The sequence below is a fragment of the Aquarana catesbeiana genome, linkage group LG05 (genome assembly GCF_042186555.1).
Source record: "Aquarana catesbeiana isolate 2022-GZ linkage group LG05, ASM4218655v1, whole genome shotgun sequence".
Taxonomy (NCBI): Eukaryota; Metazoa; Chordata; class Amphibia; order Anura; family Ranidae; genus Aquarana; species Aquarana catesbeiana.
Window position 1 is genome coordinate 438,505,566 of NC_133328.1, and position 23,163 is coordinate 438,528,728.

At 40.1% G+C, this 23,163-nt stretch overlaps 1 protein-coding gene across 2 annotated transcripts in view; it reads left to right on the forward strand.

Annotated features, from left to right (window-relative positions):
* LOC141145026 (CD226 antigen-like) overlaps positions 1-23,163 on the forward strand; it is a 157,626-nt gene that overhangs the window by 50,423 nt on the left and 84,040 nt on the right. The window contains exon 4 of one of the 2 annotated variants that reach the window (XM_073631269.1): positions 13,198-13,317. The exons of the other annotated variant lie outside the window; for it this stretch is intronic. Coding sequence (XP_073487370.1) covers positions 13,198-13,317 — 120 coding nt within the window. The remainder of the gene's footprint in view (positions 1-13,197; positions 13,318-23,163) is intronic. 2 annotated transcript variants of the gene reach the window in all.

A 23,163-nucleotide genomic window follows, 5' to 3' on the forward strand; every position in this document is an offset into this window, starting at 1 on the left:
TGTGTGTGTATATGTAGATAGACAGCTAGATAGATAGAGATAGATAGATAGAGATAGATAGATAGAGATATATAGATAGAGATATATAGATAGATAGATATATATATCTATGTATGTATGTATATATATGTATATCTCTATCTATCTATCTATCTATCTATCTATCTATCTATCTATCTATCTATCTATCTATCTATCTATCTATCTATCTATCTAAAATAATCTTTCTTTTTACATAAATACTGTCTCCAGTCAGCGTCCCTTATCACTGCCACACTAGTTATATGACGCTGTACTGCATTTGGTGACAGCATGTGAATTTTTATTTTTTTTTAATTTCTTCATTTTCCCAAAAATTGTGCCAAAAAAATTACAACTTCAAAAAAAACTTTCCATGCCTCTTACTAAATACCTTGAAGTGTCCACTTTCTAAAAAGGGACACTTGGGGGATATTATACTGGCATAATAACTGGCATTAGAAAGTGGACACTTCAAGGTATTTAGTAAGAGGCATGGAAAGTTTTTTTTGAAGTTGTAATTTTTTTGGCACAATTTTTGGGAAAATTAAGAAATTAAAAAAAAATAAAACTTCACATGCTGTCACCAAATGCAGTACAGCGTCATATAACTAGTGTGGCATGAGATAGGCCATCAGTCCTTCAGGATTAATTGATTTTTAAATACAGTATCTCACAAAAGTGAGTACACCCCTCACATTTTTGTAAATATTTTTATTATATCTTTTAATGTGACAACTCTGAAGAAATGAAACTTTGCTACAATGTAAAGTAGTGAGTGTACAGCTTGTATAACAGTGTCAATTTGCTGTCCCCTTAAAATAACTCAACACACAGCCATTAATGTCTAAACCGCTGGTAACAAAAGTGAGTACACCTCTAAGTGAAAATGTCCAAATTGGGGACAATTAGCCATTTTCCCTCCCCGGTGTCATGTGACTCATTAGTGTTACAAGGTCTCATGTGTGAATGGGGAGCAGGTGTGTTGAATTTGGTGTTATCGCTCTTACTCTCTCATACTGGTCACTGGAAGTTCAACATGGCATCTCATGGCAAATAACTCTCTGAGGATCTGAATAAAAGAATTGTTGCTCCACATAAAGATGACCTAGGGTATAGGAAGATTGCCAAGACTCTGAAACTGAGCTGCAGCACGGTGGCCAAGACCATACGGCGATTTACCAGGACAGGTTCCACTCAGAACAGGCCTCGCCATGGTCGACCAAAGAAGTTGAGTGCACATGCTCAGCGTCATATCCAGAGGTTGTCTTTGGGAAATAGACGTATGAGTTCTGCCAGCATTGCTGCAGAGTTTGAAGGGGTGTTGGGTCAGCCTGTCAGTGCTCAGACCATACGCCGCACGCTGCATCAAATTGGTCTCATGGCTGTTGTCCCAGAAGGAAGCCTCTTCTAAAGATGATGCACAATAAAGCCCGCAAACAGTTTGTTGCAGACAACAGACTAAGGACATGGATTACTGGAACCATGTCCCGTGGTCTGATGAGACCAAGATAAACTTATTTGGTTCAGATGGTGTCAAGCGTGTATGGTGGCAACCAGGTGAGGAGCACAAAGACAAGTGTGTCTTGCCTACAGTCAAGCATGGTGGTGGGACTGTCATAGTCTGGGGCTGCATGAGAGCTGCCGGCACTGGGAAACTACAGTTCATTGAGGGAATCTTGTACTGTGACATACTGAAGCAAATCATGATCCCTTTTGGGGACTGGGCTGCAGGGCAGTCTTCAAAAATGATAATGACCCCAAACACACCTCCAAGACAACCACTGCCTTGCTAAAGAAGCTGAGGGTAAAGGTGCTGGGCTGGCCAAGCATGTCTCTAGACCCAGAGATATGCAATTAGTGGACCTCCAGCTGTTGCAGAACTACAAGTCCCATGAGGCAGAGCAAGACTCTGACAGCCACAAGCATGACACCCAGAAGCAGAGGCATGATGGGAATTGCAGTTTTGCAACAGCTGGAGGTCCGCTAATTGCATATCCTTGCTCTAGACCTAAACCCTATTTAGCATCTGTGGGGCATCTTCAAACGGAAGGTGAAGGAGCGCAAGGTCTCTAACATCCACCAGCTCCAAGATGTCATCATGGAGGAGTGGAAGAGGACATTGCAACTTGTGAAGCTTTGATGAACTCCATGCCCAAGAGGGTTAAGGCAGTGCTGGAAAATAATGGTGGCCACACAAAATATTGAAACTTTGGGCCCAATTTGGACATTATCACTTAGGGGTGTACTCACTTTTGTTGCCAGCGGGTTAGACATTAATGGCTGTTTGTTGAGTTATTTTGAGGGGACAGCAAATTTACACTGTTATATAAGCTGTACACTCACTACTTTACATTGTAACAAAGTATAATTTCTTCATTGTTGTCATATGAAAAGATATAATACAATATATACAAAAATGTGAGGGGTCTACTCACTTTTGTGAGATACTGTATATACCATAGTTTATGGACTCTATAACTTTCCTACAAACTAAATAATATACACTGATTTGGGTTATTTTCACCAAAGAAATGTAGCAGAATACATCTTGGCCTACATTTATAAAGAAAGATTATTTATTTGCAAAATTATATAACAGAAATAAAAATGTTCTCTTTTTTAATTTAACAAATAAAAAACCCAGTGGTAAATATATACACCACCAAAAGAAAGCTCTATTTGAGTAAAAAAAATTTTCATTTTGGTACAATCATTCAAAGTGCGAAGTGCGCCAAAAGCTGAAAATTGGCCTGGGCAGGAAGGGGGTGAAAGTGCCCATTGTTGAAGCAGTTACGTTTCCAAAGGTGCAGATTTGTTATGTGAAAAGGTAAATGCACCCCTACATTTACCACTACATTAGATCCCTTGGGTGAACCAGATTAGGTGTCAATGATTAGAACCTCTTTTGTGAAATATACAGATAAAACCTTTCTTATTTAAACCTCAGATATCTAGAGTCTACTGTTCTCTTTGCTATTATTGTGTGGTAGTGTCATCATGCCAAGGTCAATCAAGCTCTCCAAGGCCCTCGGAAAGGCTGTACAAATTGTTTGCTAGAGCTATGAGTCTAGCAAATGATTTAAGAAAAATTACCAAATTATTTGAAATTTTTACTGTAAGAAAATTATTTGTGGGATCTATTTGTTACTATTGCTACAGTTGCTACAGTTGGTGTCAAAGAGTGTGTCAAAGTGTGTGTCAAAGTGTGTGCATCCACAATCAGAAAGAACTTGCACCACATAATCTGCATGGCAAGTGTGCCAAAAAGCCTTTTCTGTCTAAAAAGTGCATTAGAACAAAACTGTAGCTTTCAATTTAACATATCGGCAAAGACTAAAGCTGTCCATACACTGATTGAAATTTGGATGGTTCAACAGGGACTAGCTGAATTTTGATCAATGTGCAACCTTCCCCTTTCAACAGAAGTTCATTGTTCAATCAACTTCAGTCAAAGGGACATGTTGGAGAGCTTTCCAATAATCCATGGCTGCAGCCACTGATTAGTGTATCCGGACTGTGGTGGGTGCCACTGTCAGAATACAATGTCCCAGCAGGAGGGATTCCTCCATCCACCTCGTTTGTATGGAGAAGGAATCTGTTGGCTAAAAAAATAAAAAATCTAACTTTGTATGCTCAGTCTTAGCCTTCTGGAACAATGTGTTGTAAACTAATAAATCAAAGATAAAATTGTTTGGCCACAGTAATAGTTTTACACAGTTTTTTAGACATTTTTGGTGAAAACTGAAGACAGCATTTCAGGAGAAAATCTTCATACCACTTATAAATCATGGTGGTAGAAATCTTATGGTTTGGGTTTGCTTTGTTTCTTCAGGGCCAGGGCAGCTTTCAGTCATTAAATTAACCATGAATACTGCATCATATCAATGCACTGGATACAAATGTGAGTCTATTTGTCTAAAAGTTAAAGTTGAACCGAAAAATTGATCTTTCAACACAGTGACCCAAAGCATACTAGCTAATCCTCCGAAGAATAGCTAAAAAATAAAAAATGAAGGGGCTGATTTACTAAAAATGGAGAGTGCAAAATTTGGTGCAGCTGTGCATGGTATCCAATCAGCTTCTAAGGTCAGCTTGTTCAATTAAGCTTTGACAAATATCCTGGAAGCTGATTGGTTTCTGTGCAGAGCTGCATCAGATTTTGCACTCTCCAGTTTTAGTAAATCAACCCGAGGGGTTTTTACCAGGCCTATATTGAATCATTCAAATGTTGTAGGAAAAGTAGGGACAATTTCACTGAGCTGATCTCAGAGATGAGTGGGCAGTTATGTGAAATCCCTGCAAAAAGTCAATTGTGCTAAAGGGGCATAACCAGCTTCTAAGGTTTGATAGGTGTACTTTTTCCATAGTATTACATCAATGTAGCATCCTCCTAGTTAGGCTGCTAGGCACCTTTAGTTTTTGGCTTCTGCTGTAATCACAGGAGCATTGATTGATTGTTTTCATCTGATAGGGCCTTCACAGGCTGAGAGTTTGATTACTTCCCCTTGCCTCTAGAAGAAGCTTCCAGAGTTTAGGGAGGGAGAATTTAGATGTTCAGTCTAAATATTCAGCAGGGCATAGCCAATCCCTGGGGAGGTGTGCCCAGATAGAGCTAGGTTGCTGTACTATAGTCTGGAGCCCTGAGGAGTGGGTCTTTTTTTCCCCTGTGGGGATAGATCTGTGAGCTGAGCTGAGAGGATAGGGGGACTGCTTACACCCTAGAGGGCTTGGCCAGGATGCTGAGCTGCAAGTAACTGAACTTATGGACTTATCTTAGGATTTGTGAGTAGAGCGTCTTTCTGTGCTACAACTTGATTCAAGGCCTCTGGCTGTAAAACCTATAGACTGTGGCAGTTTACTACTACTTGAGCCCATACTGCTGCATGGTCTCAATCTATAGACTGTCCTAGTCTACTACTTCTTATGCTACTAAGAAAGAAGTGTTCCCAGCAGACTGTGCCTAATGTTTTTGGGCACACACATCTCACACTCCTCTGTCCCCTCCCGTTACAAGTTCTTTGAGCAATAAACCATAAAAAAGACATCCCCTAGACTGTTCAATGAGCCGGAGTGAATGGACTGTTGATGTGTGCCTGGCTAATTACCTGACGGTCTCTTCTATTCCCTGGGGGCTGGGAATTACTTACCTATAGCAGCTTTCTATGTTATTTTCTTCTTTGGAGTTTTAGGTGCTCTCTCCTACCTTTCAAGATGTCAATTCTTTACCTACTACATCCTGTATTCTTAATGAAGTAACTGAAGCATCCAGTGGCAAGAGTAGGAGCCCCTCATACTTGCTGTGGCAAATAAAAAAAAAATCCACAAATTCACCATTAAAGCCCATGTAAGAACAATAAAATACAATAAAATCAAGTTTATATAGGAAAAAGTATACATTTCTCCAAAAGAAGGGGGTGGTACAATTTAAAATCAATTAACAATTAAAATCAGGTGAGGTTGGTAGAACCAGAGACAAAGGGGAGGGAAAGAATGGAAACAAAGACTGAAAACTCAAGGGCAAACAAATATTAACCCCCAGTGGAATCAAATTAAGTTATTTTAAAAACAAATTCACATCCATTCTACTGTTCATTCCACTAGGAAATCAAGTATTCGATCTGTGTATCCACCACACCTCCCGCTGAAGTAGGGTATGGTTTGTATCCCCCCCCCCCCTCCCCCAACAGATCTTCTCACCTGTTCCAGACTGCAAAAGCAAAATACTCCAGATTACCACCATTAACTGTTCTAAAATGTTTAGATACATTTGAAATATTTTTTGCATTTAGAGTGTCATTGTAGTGTTCTGATATTCTAATACGTAGATTGCAGATAGTGCATCCCACATATTGTACTCTACAAGTACTGCAATCAATTAGGTAGACAATCATCTTTAAGTTACAATTTCTAAAACTTTTTACTGGATATGTTCTACCTGTTGAAAAAGAAATAACAGACTTGCTTTTTCTGTGTCTTTTACACTGTTTACAGGTGTTATAACCACAGAGATAGGAGCCCACTGTCCCCAACCATGAAATGGAACGGGAAGTGGAACGAAATAAAGAAGGTGAAAGCATAGTACCCAGAGTAGGAGCTTTCTTACTAGAAAAACTGCACCCCTGTCTTAAAATATGATGCAAAGTTTTGTCCGCATATAGGACAGGGAGGCAGTGTTTTATGATAGAAACAATCTGATTGTATTGTTGTGAGTAAGTGGTCACAAAGTGAACACCTCCCCTCCCACTGGACCGTGCCCTCTATTTTCTGCCAATCTTCTGCTTCTATCTATTAAATTTCCGCTATATCCTCGTTCTCTCAACCTACTGGAAACAGTGTTACATTCTTTAACAAAATCCTTATCAGAGGAACAATTTCTCCTTGCTCTGATGAACTCACCTGTTGGCAATGCCCGCGCTGTATGCGCTGGAAGACAACTCGATGCCAACAGTAACCTGCACATTGTTTCCTGTAGGTTCTGGTAGAGACTATTTCACTATCCCCACATCCAAAGTCAAATCCAATTAATCAATACTGACCGGATCTGAAGTGTGGGTAAACTCCAAATTCAAATGCTTGGTATTGAGATAAGCCAAAAATGAGTCCAATGCTTTGGCTGGCCCCTTACATACGAATATCAAATCATCCAGAAAGCGACAATACCAATCAATGAATTCTCTGTATGGGTTACCTTTGGAGAAGAGGAAAGTCTCCTCCCACCAACCCATATATAAATTTGCAAGAGAAGGGGGAAATTTTGAACCCATCCATGCACCACGGCTCTGCAAATAATAATTAGAGTCAAACATTAAATAGTTGTATTTTAGCAGGCAGTCTATGGCCATGCACAAAAAATCGGGGTTTAAAATTTCTTGCTTCTGCCAAAATTTTGGGTGGATTGACCTTTAAATAACTGCTCCTCCTGTTCCTCATTGCCAAGCATGATTCCCAGGGCCATCAGCCACCAAATCTCCCCGATTTCCTCTCGCATCCCTGTGGGACACTTTTGTGCATGCCGACGAGCGAGAAGGTGCGCAGTCTCCGCTCCCAGCATACGCTCACCAACTATTTGCTCAGCACTAAGAAGTCACTAACAAAGATGACCCAAAATGTGAGTACGACCCTCCGCTTTATAAAGCAGATTTAGACGCCAGCCTGTCTGCAATCTATGAAAAGCTGGTAGACCAGATACAGCTTGAATTTCACAAATCCACTAATGCTCTCTCCTATGAGATTGCAGCTATAGGGGGGCCGCACTGACATTCTTGAAACCAAGCATGATGAACTATCTTTAGCACATAATGATCTCAGGAAAGATTATGAAATGTTGACGGATAACTTCTCATTCGTGCAGACCCAGGTTGAAGATTTAGATAACTGAAATCGCCGTAATAATATACGGGTACATGGGATCGCTGGGTCTGTTACTGATCTCATACTAGCCATTTGTAAACTTTCACAACCTTTTGCCTGATAAACCACTGTCTGCCTTCACATGTTACAGGATTCATAGGGCGCTTTGCCCAAAACCAACACCTGATAAGCTTCCTCGCGATTGATAATGTGTATAAAAGATTTTCTTACCAAAGAAGATACCATGTGTGCACCCAGGAATACATCCAACATAGAATTGGACGGCATCAGGATCCAAATATTAAAAGTGCTATGTGAGTGGATGCGCTGCTCCCATCTGTGCTCTCTATATTACCTGTGTATGTGCTATCTTAATAGCCTAATTTGGTTCACCATCCACCTAACAGGTTATATCTCATTTATACAATAATCATATGTTTGTATAATTCATCACATGTGAACAACAACTTAATCCAAATACTTTAAATCATATAAAAAGTCCAGTGACATATGTCACATAATGATAGACTCTTCTTCATATGTGTTGCAAATCATCCGTTATAATTGCCGTGGGCGGCGTGCTCTTGTGTGTGGTATCAGATTAAAGTGACTTAGTGCTTCACCACCACCTGTGAGATTTGCCACTCACCAGATTAATCTTTAAAACTGCACCTTTGGTTCATTAACAGGGATAACCACTCAACTCAACAAGCAGACATATAAAATAGAAAAGTTGATAACCTGTAGTAGTACACATGTCACCTACGTACTGGAGTGCAGTTGTGGACTACAGTACGTAGGCAGAACAACTAGAGCTTTGTCGATTAGAATAGGCGAACATGTCAGAAATATTAAAAAAGGATTTAAACACCATAGTGTATCTAAACATTTTAGGGACATACATGGCAGAAACCCCCAACATTTAAAATTTTATGGGATAGACAGAATAGAACGCAATTGGAGGAACACCAACATGAGAAGGGAGGTTTCAAAGAACGAAACCCACTGGATATTCAAAATGGACACGATGAGGCCACAGGGGTTGAACGTGGAATTAGACATCAACTGTTTTTTGGAAAATTACTAAAATCAATTTACATTTTATATCAGATTTTCACATTTTTAGCAATTTCATTTTTATTTTATTTTTATTCTTATATTTATATTTATTTTTATTTTTATTCATTTTTTATTTTTATTTTTATTTTATTTTTATTTTTATTTTTTTATTTTTTTATTTTTATTTTTATTTTTATTTTTATTTTTATTTTATTTCATTTATCTTTTTATTTTTTTATTTTTATTTTTATTATATTTTTCATATTTTTTCAATTTTTTGTCATTTTTTCTTTATTTTTCATTTTTTCTTTCTTTCTTTTTTTCTTTATTTTTTTTTTTTTTTTTTTTTTTTTCTTTATTTTATTTTATTTTATTTTATTCATTATTATTTATTATTTTTTATTATATAATTTTTATTTTTATTTTCATTTTTATTTTATTTTATTTTATATTTCATTTTTTTAATTTTATTATTTATTATTTCTTATTTTCAACTTTATTTTTTAATTTAATTTCATTTTCTGGATAGTTGCTATGTAAAAAATTATTTTAGAAAGGGTAAGGATTTGCTGTTCCATATTACAGATCTAGCGGTAATCAATTATGGAATAACAATGTGCATAAAAAGTTTTTTTAGTTAAAGCACATAAAGGCCAACAAAGGCCATGTATCTATGTATTTTTTAACATGTGAGAGCCTCTCCAGCAGATACGGACGGGTTAGTTTATAACCATTCATATACAACTAATGTAACAATAGGTAAATTGGAATGAATATTAACAATGGTAGAGGGGGGAAACAGCAGGTGCAATGAACAATCACGGAATGGGCGAATTGCCCATAAGCAAAATGGTGCTAAGAGAAAGAAAGCCCCAATAGAACGGAACTAAGGGAATTCCCACATCCAAGATGGCGGCAAAACAATTTCCGCCCGCACACAACATAAATAGAATGAGAACCAATCACACAGCAGCTTCCTGATGACGCAAATTTGATTGCGAAACGCGTAGAGGCTGCTGGGAGATTACCGTACCCACGTGACCGGGAACGAACGGGGTTTGGAGAGGACGCGAACGCAAACAGGGGGGAACGTAAGCGGCAACGGAGACCATCTAGCACACACCAGACGAACCGGGCTGCAGTGCCCACCCGTCCTTAACTGCGGGAAAAGCTCGGTGCCGGCCTAATGGCACTTGGAAATGTGAGTGCAAAGTGTTTTTTATGTATGGAATAAAGGTTTTAAACGTTATTGCGCGATGATGGTTTTTTATCCGTTTGCATGAGGAACATTGAGGACCTGGTATAGATATTGGAGAAAGTTTCTTTTGAGTGGAGTGGTTATCCCTGTTAATGAACCAAAGGTGCAGTTTTAAAGATTAATCTGGTGAGTGGCAAATCTCACAGGTGGTGGTGAAGCACTAAGTCACTTTAATCTGATACCACACACAAGAGCACGCCGCCCACGGCAATTATAACGGATGATTTGCAACACATATGAAGAAGAGTCTATCATTATGTGACATATGTCACTGGACTTTTTATATGATTTAAAGTATTTGGATTAAGTTGTTGTTCACATGTGATGAATTATACAAACATATGATTATTGTATAAATGAGATATAACCTGTTAGGTGGATGGTGAACCAAATTAGGCTATTAAGATAGCACATACACAGGTAATATAGAGAGCACAGATGGGAGCAGCGCATCCACTCACATAGCACTTTTAATTTAATTTTTCTCTGAAAAACATTTTTTGGATGCAGCAGCTATAAATACCACTTACACTATTTTTGATAGGATAGGTTTTGCGCCAGTGACACATATATTTTCACAGGATCCAAATATACCCAGACATTTCCCCTGCTACGCTGGACAAGAGACGCAGAATGAAGGAAGTCACTTCTATACTGCAGACGGCAAGAATGAAATATCAATGGGGCTTCCCATTCAAGCTTTCTGTGATACACAATGGCTCAACATACACAGTATACAACCTAATAGAAGGAAAATAACTTCTGGCCAAGCTGGGTCTGCTTTAGCCGGAACCTTCAAATCCACCTCCTGCTACCCCCAGATCATCACCCATTTGGTCCACTCCATCATCATGTCGCAATCAAAGAAACCAAAGAAGATGCCCTCAATCCTTCCAGGATCAAGCAGCATAACCATTCCCAAGATTACTAGTTCTTTGTTTTTTCTCTCAATTCATTTGGCATTCCACCAGTTTTTATGTTGTAACTTTTACCATCAGATTACCCTTGACAGGTTGACTTTCTACCTTCCATTTATAAATCAAGCCTGCCTTAACAAGTAAGATATCATCTAAATACTATGATCACCTAACTTTATCTATCTTTAGTTATCTACCTAAGATTAAGGTGACAAAGACAATGAGGTCGCTTTGATTTATTTTCTTCACCTAATCACCTACCTTGGATCAGGTACTGGCTATGACCCCATATTTTAGAATCTAGCTCTGAACATGGCTTGTACCTTATACATACCATAAATAACTACACTAACATCTTGGAAGTTCATGATGAGCATCTTTAATGAATCCTATACAGTTTTTTTTTTTTTTTTGCTCAGTTCATCATTACATTGACTATGTTCTCTGAGGTTTCAATTTTGTTCAGTTTCTTCTTTGTTATTAATCCCTAAAAAAAAATAAAACACCTTAGTTCTTTGTGTAGAATTTAGATTTTTCTCTATAAACATGCACATTTATTTCTTAACAATTCAATTTTGCTTGGCACATCCACCGTCGCTAGTTTGTCCCCCTACTTGCGCTTGAGGCCTTGCGCTGTCCCTTCAAACGTTGGGATGGCACTCCGGGCTCTGATGGTATGTTCAGGACATTTTTGTCCTCTTGTCCACTATGTTGTCACTTGACCCCCTTGTTTTTAATTTTTATTATTTTGCCCTTATGGCATGGATCTTATATAAATTGCTCATTGGAAGACCTAATGGCGCGTACACACGGTTGGACTTTTCGTTCGGACTGGTCCGACAAACTTTCAATGGACTTTTGACGGACTTCCGAGGGACTTTCTAACGAACGGACTTGCCTACACACGATCACACCAAAATCTGACGGATTCGTACGTGATGACTTACATCGGACTAAAATAAGGAAGTTGATAGCCAATAGCTGCCCTAGCGTTGGTTTTTGTCCGTCGGACTAGCATACAGATGAGCAGATTTCTGGGTCCGGCGGATTTACGACGTAAAGATTTGAAGCCTGTTCCAAATCTAAAGTCTGTCAGATTTGCGACGGGAAAAGTCCGCTGACGGTCTGGTGAAGCTCACACACGATCGTATTGTCCGCCGGATTTGGTCCATCGGCGTCCTTTAGACCAGTCCGGTCGAAAAGTCCAACGTTGTGTATGCCCCATTAGTCATCGTCTCACTCCTTTCTACCTATAAGGAATGTTATAACTTTAAGATACTACAATTTATTTGTACAGTGTTGTTTACTGGTTCTATTTTTTATGCTACATAGCGTATTTAATTCTTATTGTGGTGGAGCTGTCTGTAAGTTCATCTTATACTATATTGATCAATTAAGTTCTGATTTTTATATCCATTGGCTAACCCCCTGCATATATACTGACTCTAGCTTGTGTCTTCCCTTTATTAATGGGTTTTAGAATATTTTCACACAATGTTCAAGGGTTTAATTCCCCACATAAACGTAAAAAAAGCCTTCCGTCATTATAAAAGATTGGGAGCGGACATAATTCTTTTACAAGAAACCCATTTTTTACAAGGTTCTTTGAAACCCTAAACTGCTACAACTCCGCACACATACTATTGGGAGGTGATTTCAATTTGGCTACACACCCGGCTCTTGACAGAAGCAGAGAGGTCCCTTCATCAAAAGCCTTTTCTAAATCAATCGCTCTCTTAACAAATTTCAATTGATAGATTCTTGGAGAGTTTATAACACTGGGGTGAAGGCATATACCCATTACTTGCACCCATTTGATTGTTACGCCCATTTGGACTACATATTTAGCATTCCAATATTACTAGCAAACTCCTCCAATGCACACATTGGCTCATGCTCATGGTCTGATCACCATATTGTTTCCTTTGACACCTCCCATATAGGTCTATAGACTCTCTATTAACAGACCCCTCCACCCTTCAACAGATATCTACGCACATTGAAGAATACTTCTCCCACAATACAACTGATGATATACTTCCCACCTCACTTTGGTTGGCACACAAAGCCTTATTGAGAGGACTTTTAATTAGCGCAGCAGCAGCCAAAAACAAGGCCAGACTTACAGATATTAAATGCCTTGACAATCTATACAACAAACTAAATCAATCACCCTCCCAAGATCTTACTAAACAAATCCAAATTAAGCGCCAAGCACTAGACACAATTTTATCAGTTGACACTGAAAAATCTCTTCGATTCTCCAAAGCCAAATTCATTCTACATGGCAATTCCACTTCCACCATGATTGCGGGGAAAAGATAACCTGAAGTACATATGTATAACCTCCCCGAGAGACAGAGGTTTTATTTCTCAACTATATGGTTATCTCAATAGACTTTCGCTACCTGAAAAATCCGGGCCAATGTTACATTGGGAAGCAGAATTAAAATGCTCTTTTACTATAGAGACATGGAATACAATAATGGATAACTTTCGCAAAAGTAATCTCGCTATTTCATTTAGAGAAACCACAATAAAGCTATTATCTAGATGGTATACGACTCCTAAAAAATTCTTTCTACCCTACAGCCTCTCCTAACTGTTTTAGGGGATGTACAGAACAAGGAACCTTTATACACATCTTTTGGAGCTGCAAATTTCTTAAACCAATATGGCAAGCAGCAACCAGGAAAATTAAAAATGCATCAGGTAAAACTATTACCCTTACACCCCAAATATGCCTTCTATATGTTACTATATCAAATATTCCTACATCATGCAGCAGAATGCTGCACTCATTATTTAGTTTCATCCAATGGATGATTGCATATAATTGGAGGTCAAACAATCTGCTATGGCCACAAGTCTTATCTAGGATAGAAATGATTACATTTTCTGAAAGAATGTATCATACCCCCTATGATAATATGCACATCTTTAATTAAAAAAAATGATTTATTGCGATTTACCATAATCATTTACATACTTATGATGTACCACTAATCCTAAGATTTGTTACTGTTGTATTAATATATCAAGATTTTATCTTACTTTTTGCTATATGTCATCTTTTAAACCAATTAAATATGTTTAGTATATACATTTAGCCTATAATACCTAATAACAGCAATAAGAATTAACACCATTTATTGTGGAACTATTGTACAACATTGTAATACTGAACGATCACATTCGCAATGTATCTGATTTTTGTTATGGATCTTCCAAATAAAAATTTTTGTAAACAAAAGAAAATGGCATCAAATATGTGCGTCAGATCTGTACTGAGGCCCGACTACAGACATTTGATAGATTGAAACAACAATATAACCTACCTAATTCACATTTGTTTAGGTTTTTGCAGCTTAGGCACACCTTTAACACTCAGTTTGAAAATGCACAAGTGGCCTTTTACACCTCAAACCTGGAGACTAAACTCTATCTTATCCACCATATATAAAACATTACTTCCTAACATTCACAAGGGCCTTGAAAACCTTAAGGCGAAGTGGGTGGTCCATTTCCCTACACTAGATACAGAAGATTGGGAGGAAATGTGGGAGTGTCCCTTTTCACAGCTATTATCGGCTAGAGATAGATTAGTGCAATTCAAAATACTACATCAAGTGTATTACACGCCCATGCGTCTACACGGAATATATCCATCCTAGCATCTTGCTGGTGATGCGACTCGCCCTCAGTGGATTTCATTCATATTTTTTGGAACTGTCCTCAGATTAAAGTCTTTTGGGCTGAGGTCACCACTTTTATTTTGACTGTCACCACCATTCCTGTGCATATTGTCAGTGGAGGTATGTCTGTTGGGACTTGTAGAACCACTGGCCCCTCGCCGGGCAAGCAGAACCCTACTAGGATTATTACTTTATTATGCTCATAGGTCTGTAGTACTCTGATGGAAGGCTTCGTCCGCACCCTCAATACATTTTTGGCAGAGGTTAGTGAACTCGGCTCTGCCACTATACAAGGCTACTTACCTGTAGGGAGGCTGTGCTAAGAAGTTTCATAAAATATGGGACATCTGGACGGAATCCCTGTCCACTAATTCTGACTCGATGGACAATTAGAAATGCTCTATTAATTACCTGTAACGGCTCAAGTGGCATCTCTGAACTTGTAGGCTTCCTTGGGTTGCTCGGTCAATAGTTATGGGGAGAAGGGGGGAATGTGAATGCATATATGTAAAGTGTACTTCATTTCATTTCGTAAATAATTAAAAAAAGCTATGTGGAGTATCTGTGGAAATAGAAGAATACTTTATATAATCTGCACAGGTGGTTGAGAGTACAGTAGTTGTTTATTATTATTTTAGTTTTTAGTTTGTGTGTGACCGAGCCTGGGTATGCCCAATAGGCTCTTTATTGTATTTTTTTTTTTTTTGTTTTACCTTGAAATTACAATAAAAACAACTTTCAAAAAAAAAAAAAAAAAGAAAAAAGAAAATGATCCCTTGTTGACGGTTTTCTTTAAAATCTGTTCCGTCTTCCACTATAACAATTTACAAACATCAAAAACACATGTTTGAGAAAGGCAAAATGTACAACCACAGTCTTCATAATTTTCTTCCTCTACATTCCATTGAGCACAGTAGCAAATTACACATAGTTTGGCATCATTTCTTAAAGGTTTAATCATAATTCCACATTTCATGTTAATAAATCCAAACTTAAACCATATAAATGGTAAATGTCCTTGATCATAGATACACTTTTATATATTTCACTTCTTGTTTGTAAATGATGGGTTGTCAGCCTGGGAAGGGTTTTTGATATGTATAATAGCCTTGATGTGTACATTAATTTATGGCTATGTTTATCCATTGATATATTCATGCAAATATGTAGTGTTCCCTGAAAGCATCTATTACAAATTAACCTTGAAGTACATTTTAGTGCTGGTAAATATAGCTTTTACAAAGATTTCCTTTAACGTGCTTGCTGCTGGTGACCTTTTTTAGTGCATACGCTGTAACCCCACTTTTTAAAAGATTAAACACTGCAGAATTACCATTTAATTAACACTTGTGGTATTATGTATGCTTTTCTATATTACCTGTGTGTTTGACTTATGTTTCCAGCTGGCATGTCCAGTGACAAGGGAATTACTTCTACCTTCAACTTGCCTATGATGACCTTCAGTATTTGACAATGTTCCCTTTGGATTCCATAGCATGTAGCACAATCATTTTCTCTAATCATCTAGAGCCCATTGGTATCAAAGCAGTTTAAATAAGTGACAGGACAAAATAGGCAAATGTTCGGGGGAACAAAAGCATCTGTAGTCTGTCACCATACCAAATATTATTAATTGTGCACACTTTTTAAATGTCAGGCATTTCCTCAGAAAATTTGCAGTCAGTTTTTTGCTTGCGTATGATTAGAACTGGAAATATTGTATTTGACTTCCGCCTGAACAGTGACTGGGAATAGAATGAAAGAAGATCCTGGAAATTTGGGGCAGAGTATAGTGTGAACTTGTTATCTCCTAAAGGGAAAATGTTTTAGTATTTTGGAATTGCTTTCTTTTGGAAATATTTATTTAGCAAAGAGTAATAATACACATGAAAAGCTTTCATTTTGTCTATTTGTGTTTCTTAGGGTTTTTTCACACAGGTGTTGAAAATAAGCAATTGAGTCGCATTTTTATCACTTCTTAAACACCTGTCAACGCCACTGAAAATTGTTAAAATAGGGAGCGGGGGGAGGTGTACACACTGTAGCATAAGGGCTTGTTCACATGTGCTTTGATCACATTAACATTTGCCTCCTCACCACCTGCTCTAACCCCTTAAGACTAGCTCGCCAAATCCATCTGCATTCCATTTTTTAAAAATCAGAGAATAAAGTTTATTGAGCAAACTTTAACAAATTCCAGATTTGTGTCACAATAAAAAATATATATCAAAAGTGCCCCAAGCGCCACATACAATGCATCAGCAGATACAAACATTAGGTACATACACATCCCAACTGGGAAATGCTTAGCAATACATGGTCCCATCCTAAGAAATTCACTCAATAAAACAGAAAATTCTGAGTACCATAATACACCGGGTTCAGAATATTCAAAGGAAAGAGAACATATTAGTAACAACCATTAACCCAGCAACCTGTTCATAACCAAATCTACCAGTGTCAGGCAAGGCATCGCCAGCCATCCATCCCAGACTCTGTCAGACTTGGCTGGACAGCCCCTGTGTTGGTAAATAATCTTTTGATACCAAAGAGTGGTACCCATTTGGGTACCCCACTCCTGCAGGGACAGAGGGGAAGAACTTTTCCAGTATAATAAAAGCACTTTCCATGCCTGAAACAGGACTCTAGAGACCGCCTCTTTAACAAAGGCACTACAAATTCTGAATGGGCCATTTGCACACTGCTATACACCAGTTGTGGCCCGTCCATAGGGGCACTGCCCCCCAAGCTAAAAAAAAAAAAAGGCCCTTTAAGAGTGTTTGGGCGCCGGACACAGCAGTCTATGGGAAGCTTCCCAGCTTGCAATCAGCTGATTTCCAACTGGGAAGCTGATTTGCCCATGTTAAGGGAGGGTTCGGGGGCGCAAGCACTGCGCCTGCAAACACTCCCACTCCTCACTGATTCATACATGGCCTCCTTTCAGATTTTTAATTGGCAGGGACGGAGGAAGACTGTGCGGTGCTTTTTGCAGCCACTGCTGCGTCACTTCTGGTTTTTTGGCTTACTGCTGTGTGGAGAGCAGTGGCGTCACTCGCTATGGTGGTACGGAGCAGCTCTTTCTCCTCCTGGCTTACCTCCTCCCTGTCCTCCAGCTCCTACAGGCATGTTCCAGGTGGGCGTGTCTCGCGCTGTGACTGCCCCCAGGTAAGAATCAGACCTCTCTATGGGAAGCCTGCAGTACTCTGGCTTCAGTGACTTTTCTCAGCTCTGCTGTCCTTGCTGTCTGTGTACTCCAGGGAACTGACAGGTCAGCAGATTAGGGATCTCAAGAATGTGAGTCAGCGACAGCATCAGCTTTAACCCCTGCCAGGCTGAGCAATAATTACTGCAACATCTCAGCCATATGTGGACAAGTGCAAGAAGGCAATGTGTAGGGGAATGGAGGCCAATGTGTACATGGGGGATGTGTAAAAGGAAGAGGGGTAAATGTGGGGAAAAGGGGATACTGTGTACAGGGGGAGTATACTACATACAGAGAGGGGGGTTAATATGTACAGGGGAGGGGCTAATATGTACAGGGAGGGGGGTTAATATTTACAGGGAGGGGGGTTAATATGTACGGGATGTTGGTTAATATGTACAGGAGGGTGTAATATGTACATGGAGGTGGGGTAATATGTACAGGGGGGTAATATGTACAGGGGGTAATATGTACAGGAGGTGTAATATATCTGTGACTGAGGCTGCACTATATACCCTGATCTGTGATTCTGGGGCTGTATACGCTGTGCTATGATGCTGCGGCTGTATACTCTGTGCTGTGATGCGATGCTGCAGCTGTATACTACTGACACTATGGGTGGAATATAGGGAACAGAGTGAGTAGATTCTATAAGCGGTGGGGCTTATGAAAAGTGGGAGGGGTCAAAGAAGGAAGGGTGGGGTCTGACGCCCCTCATCCTAAAACTTCACCAGCAGCCACTGCTATACACCCTTTCCAGCAAACTATGCAATCAAAAACAGGGATTTTTAGTTCACACATATTCCAATACATGTTTAAGCTGGTCAACTGCGTCAAAGTAATCCCTCTTATGACCAGTCCTACACTGCTTTGCCACTGCAAATGCTACGGTGGACACCATGCCAACATGGAGCATAAAGACACAAGGTGGAGGAGAGCTACTAGGTTCAGGTCTGGTCATTGACCTGTGTTACAACAGAGAAAAGATATACCCGCGCTCTAATCCCAATAACTTGTACATGCATTTAAACTAACAGGTGCTAAAGGGGTGTGCCCACATGTTAACACACTACAGAGGGTGTGCAGAGGGTTCATCCAGAATTTGTAGTGTTAACACGTGGTCACACCCTTTAGGACCTGATAATTTAAATGCACGTACAAGCTATTGGGATTAGAGCTAAGGTATATCTTGTCTCTGTTGTAACGCAGGTCCCTCCACCAAATGATTTGGACCAGTGCATGTTTTGCTTGTGTCTATCTAGCAAGGTTACTTTGTGGTAAGAGCAAGGAAGCTGAGACCTCTGCAGTGTGTAACTGTGCTTTTACTATACATATATGCTGTACATACAAAACTATTACAATATTAGGAATACAGTACAAAACTGACAGATATATATAACAAGCAAAATGCCTAGCAAATAAACAGCCTATGGTCTGTAACAGTAGAAATACACTTAAAAGTTACTTAGCACCAGTTACTGTGTCTTCGTGATCTCCATTGACAACGAGGCTTCTGGATATCGGACACCTTCTTGTTCACTGATTACAGATTCTTCTTCCTGCTCTGGTGTTAATCCATGATGAGTGGCTTACACTATTAGTCTCTTATGCTCCTTTTATTTGGGCTTTTGTTTACCAGTTTGTTGACAATCGTTACAAACTCATTCACTTAACAACCAAACTGTCTACAGTTCCCATTGTTACCAAGGCATTGGTTTGAGAAACATCCTTAGACAAACCTGATCTCTGCAATCAAACTAGTCTGATTGCTATTCTATCACGGTCTTATAGAAAAATCGTATATTTTATATCAAATGCAACACATTCCGCCCTTAATTTTTCTGTCAGACTACACAGAGAAAATCTCTTCATTACTAACAACTCATTCTAAACATTAATTTTCCTTGAATGTAAACCCTCCCATATTTCTGTCACTGAGAAGGTATTTCAGTCTTTGGCTAAAAGTTCATTAGAAAGTCCATTCTAAAGTTCTTTAGAAACAAGTCCAGGCTTGTAATACATCAAAGGCCTTTCTCTCCTCATGTAACCACTTTTCTCTGGTCTTCCTATGGATCAAATTAGAGACAGCCTGTGGACTGGAAAACAAAGCGGATTATCTGTTCCTTTTAATACATAAGCAGTAGATCCTGGCCCTTCAGCTACAATCTCTCCTCTAAATAGCTTCTTGCCTGGATAACTGACCAATGCTTTGCCACCTGCCTGTATCCACTTCTGACCCTCCCAAAGAACATCAATAGGGAGGAGAAGAAATATACTGATATTTCCCAGAAGATCACTGCTGTTTATTTTGGAAGGTTTGATGTTATGTAGCCTGACTTTCCACTCTTGCTGAGAAGTATCCACTAACCAGAGTCCCAGCCACTGTCTTGAAGCTCATCTACCAATGCAAATATAACTTCAAACCTTCCTGCCAGATTCCCTCTCAATCCTAGATAGACTTCAGCTTCAAATACGTCGCTCTTGGTTTCTATGTCTTGGGAAGCAGTAACATGGTATCTGTTAAGCCCTGTTCTTTCGGGAACCTTACATAAATACTGAACTCTGTGCTCCAGCTGTGGAATCTGTGCCCTAGCTCCTACCATCCTTTCATATGGCGTGCTTTTGGCTATTGGCCTAGAATTTAACAACATGACTGCCTGTGTGAGGGCCCGATTCCACCCCCTTAGTGTATGTGTGAGTGTAAGTTTGCGTATCTGGTCTTTCAATAGCCCGTTGTATCTTTCAATCAAACCAGCTGCCTGTGGATGGTATGGGATGTGGCACAACCAGTACACTCCAGAATCTTTGGCCCACTGCTGTAATGTTGATCTGGTGAAGTGTGAGCTGTTATCACTTTGGACTTGTTGCGACAACCATAAGTAACGACAAGTTTCTGGAGCAGTTGAAGCGTTGCGGCTTGATCTGCACGTTTGCAAGGATGAACAAGCATAAGTCCTGAATAGGTGTCCACTGCAGTGCAACAATATCTCAGTCCATTTTTTCCCCGGGGCAGGGGACCGATGAAGTCAATCTGCCAGATCTCTGCAGGCCTCTCACTCCTCTTAACCCCTCTTAACCCCTCTTAACCCGGTGGAGTACTTTTGCAATGGCCATTGTTGCACTTCTCCACACACTGTACAGTTCCCATTACAGTCTTGATCATGTCCATGGATATAGGCAATCCTCTCTGCTGTGCCCATTCATATGTTGCTTTCTGCCCCAAATGTCCAGATTGCTTGTGGGCCCAGTTGGCCAAGTTCATCAAGACAGGATCAATTGGCACAACTGTCTTCACTTTGGCGATTTCATCTGCAACTCTGTTATAGTTTTCAAAGTCTGGTACTAGGGGCACAAGTGCATCAACATACCCCACTTTTATGGTGCGGGAGTGAGCTTCCTTCCAGATGTAGTCCCAGACTTCCTTGCCTCCCCACACCACCTTTCCATTAATCATCCATTCATTGGACTTCCATGTGGGCATCCAAGTTGTCAGTCCTTTCAAGACCACCCAGCTGTCAGTGTAGATAGTGACATGGGAAGAAGGATTCATCTGAAGAGTCCTCACTACAGTTTTCAACTCTGCATACTGACTGGACCCTCCAATTCCAGTCTCCTGCAGGACTGTGTCTGTACTTGGGTTGTAGGCTGCTGCTGTCCATTTATGCCCAGATGAGGCGGCTATGGCTGAACCATCAGTGAACTACACTGAGTCCTTCATGTCTTGTGACTGACACTCAAAGGGTGGACCCTCTTGAATGGGGGATGACTGCAGCACAGGAATTTCTTCTTCTGGCTGGGTGCTGGTAAAAGTAACAAGCCCTGTCAACTGTTTTGAAATGTCTCTAACATCCCCAGCTGCAATACCCCCTCTTACTTGAAGGTACCACCTCCATTTCATCAGTGTCTGGGCTATAGCCACCCTAGTGGTCAGTCAATTATCTCTCACCCATCCTGCTATTAGCAGTGCAGTAAGAATGGTGACTGTGTCCTTTCCTGTAATGGTCTCTACATGTTGAAGTGCTGTGTAGGCCCCAAACAGGTACTTCTCTAGGGGTGTGTATCTCTTCTGTCCCCCTGTCAGTTGTTTGGACCAAAATCCAATGGGTATTGCTCTCAGTCCTTTCTTTTCATTTGGCTGCCACAGACTCCAAGATATGGTACCATCCTGCTCCACTGCATCCAGCTGAATTGGTACTCCTTGTCTTACGGGTTCCAATCCCTGATGCTGCAAAATGGCTTCTTTAGCAGCAAGGAATGTGGTCCGCTGCTTTGAACCCCATGAGAACTCGGTATTTTTCCTGGTAACATTGTATATAGGCCTCAGAATCAGTCCAAGATGTGGGATGAACGATCTCCAGAACCCCTCAACTCCAATGAACTTCTGTGCCTCCTTTTTGGTAGTAGGGGGCGACAGCACCTGGATAGTTTGCACAACTGTCTCTGGAATTTTCCTCTGTGGCCCAGTCCACCTCATTCCTAGGAATTTCACCTCTGTGGCAGGTCAATGGACTTTGTCCCTGTTTATAGCCCACCCTCTGTTCTCCAAGTGCTGTATCAGTAGGTGCAGTGCTTCATCTTCTTTTGTCCCAGAGATCATGATGTCATCAATGTAGTGAAACACAGCAGATTTCAAACTCAGGGTACTTAAATCTCAGGCAGTCAGTTTATGAGAAATTGTTGGAGAATGAACAGAGTCTTCAGGAAGCATGGTGAAAGCGTACTGGTGGCCGTCTCACACCATAGCAAACTGGTCTTGACAATCTGGGTCTATCAAAATCAAAAAGAAAGCATTAGCCAGGTCTATCACAGCATGATATTCTTCTGCCTTTTTAGCAATTTTCTCAACAATTGAGATCATATCAGGTACAGCTGACTTCAGTGGAGGAGCCACTTTGTTTAGACCTCTGTAATCCACAGTCATTCTATATGTCCCATCAGGTTTCTTTACTGGGAACACCGGAGACGAGAAAGGACTTACAGCAGGTCTATGGATCTCTATTCTTAACAGTTCTTGAATAGTCTCCCCAATTTATTTGTGGCCTCCAGGAATTCTGTACTGCTTGAGAAAGACTGGCTTCTCCGGTGGAGGAATATAGACAGAGGTCCATTTCGCATGACCTCTGACCACAACCTTCACCACCCCCTCCAGATATGCTTTATCAGGATACACGAATGTGACTGTACCCCATTCAGTCTGAATAGACTGACCTTGAAGTACATCCATCCCAAGAATATTTTCGGGTAACTCTGATACCAAAACATTTGTCCAAAATCCTGGTCCATTGCCAATAGCCAATTTCACCCGTGTCCTAACTGCTGGTGTGGTTTGCCCTCTCAAACCTTCTACATAAATCAATACTCCTTTGTGATGGGCAGGATTTCCCTGCAAAAATGTAACTTCAGGAACAGGTGCATATGGGCATCAGTCTCTTGCTGTCACTGCCCTCACTGCTATTACAGGAGACACATCTTCCCTTCATAAAGGACAAGGAACCTCCCAATCCCCTTTTCTGAGTCTCCTTAACTCCTCCCCTGGATAAAGGGGTTTGGGTTCATGTGCAGTGTTGGGAGAGGTCTGTTCTGTTTTCTCTAAATCTAGGCTGGTGTTATCTTCACTAGGAGTAGTGTTTCTAACCCTGACAGTTTTCCCCACTAAATGTT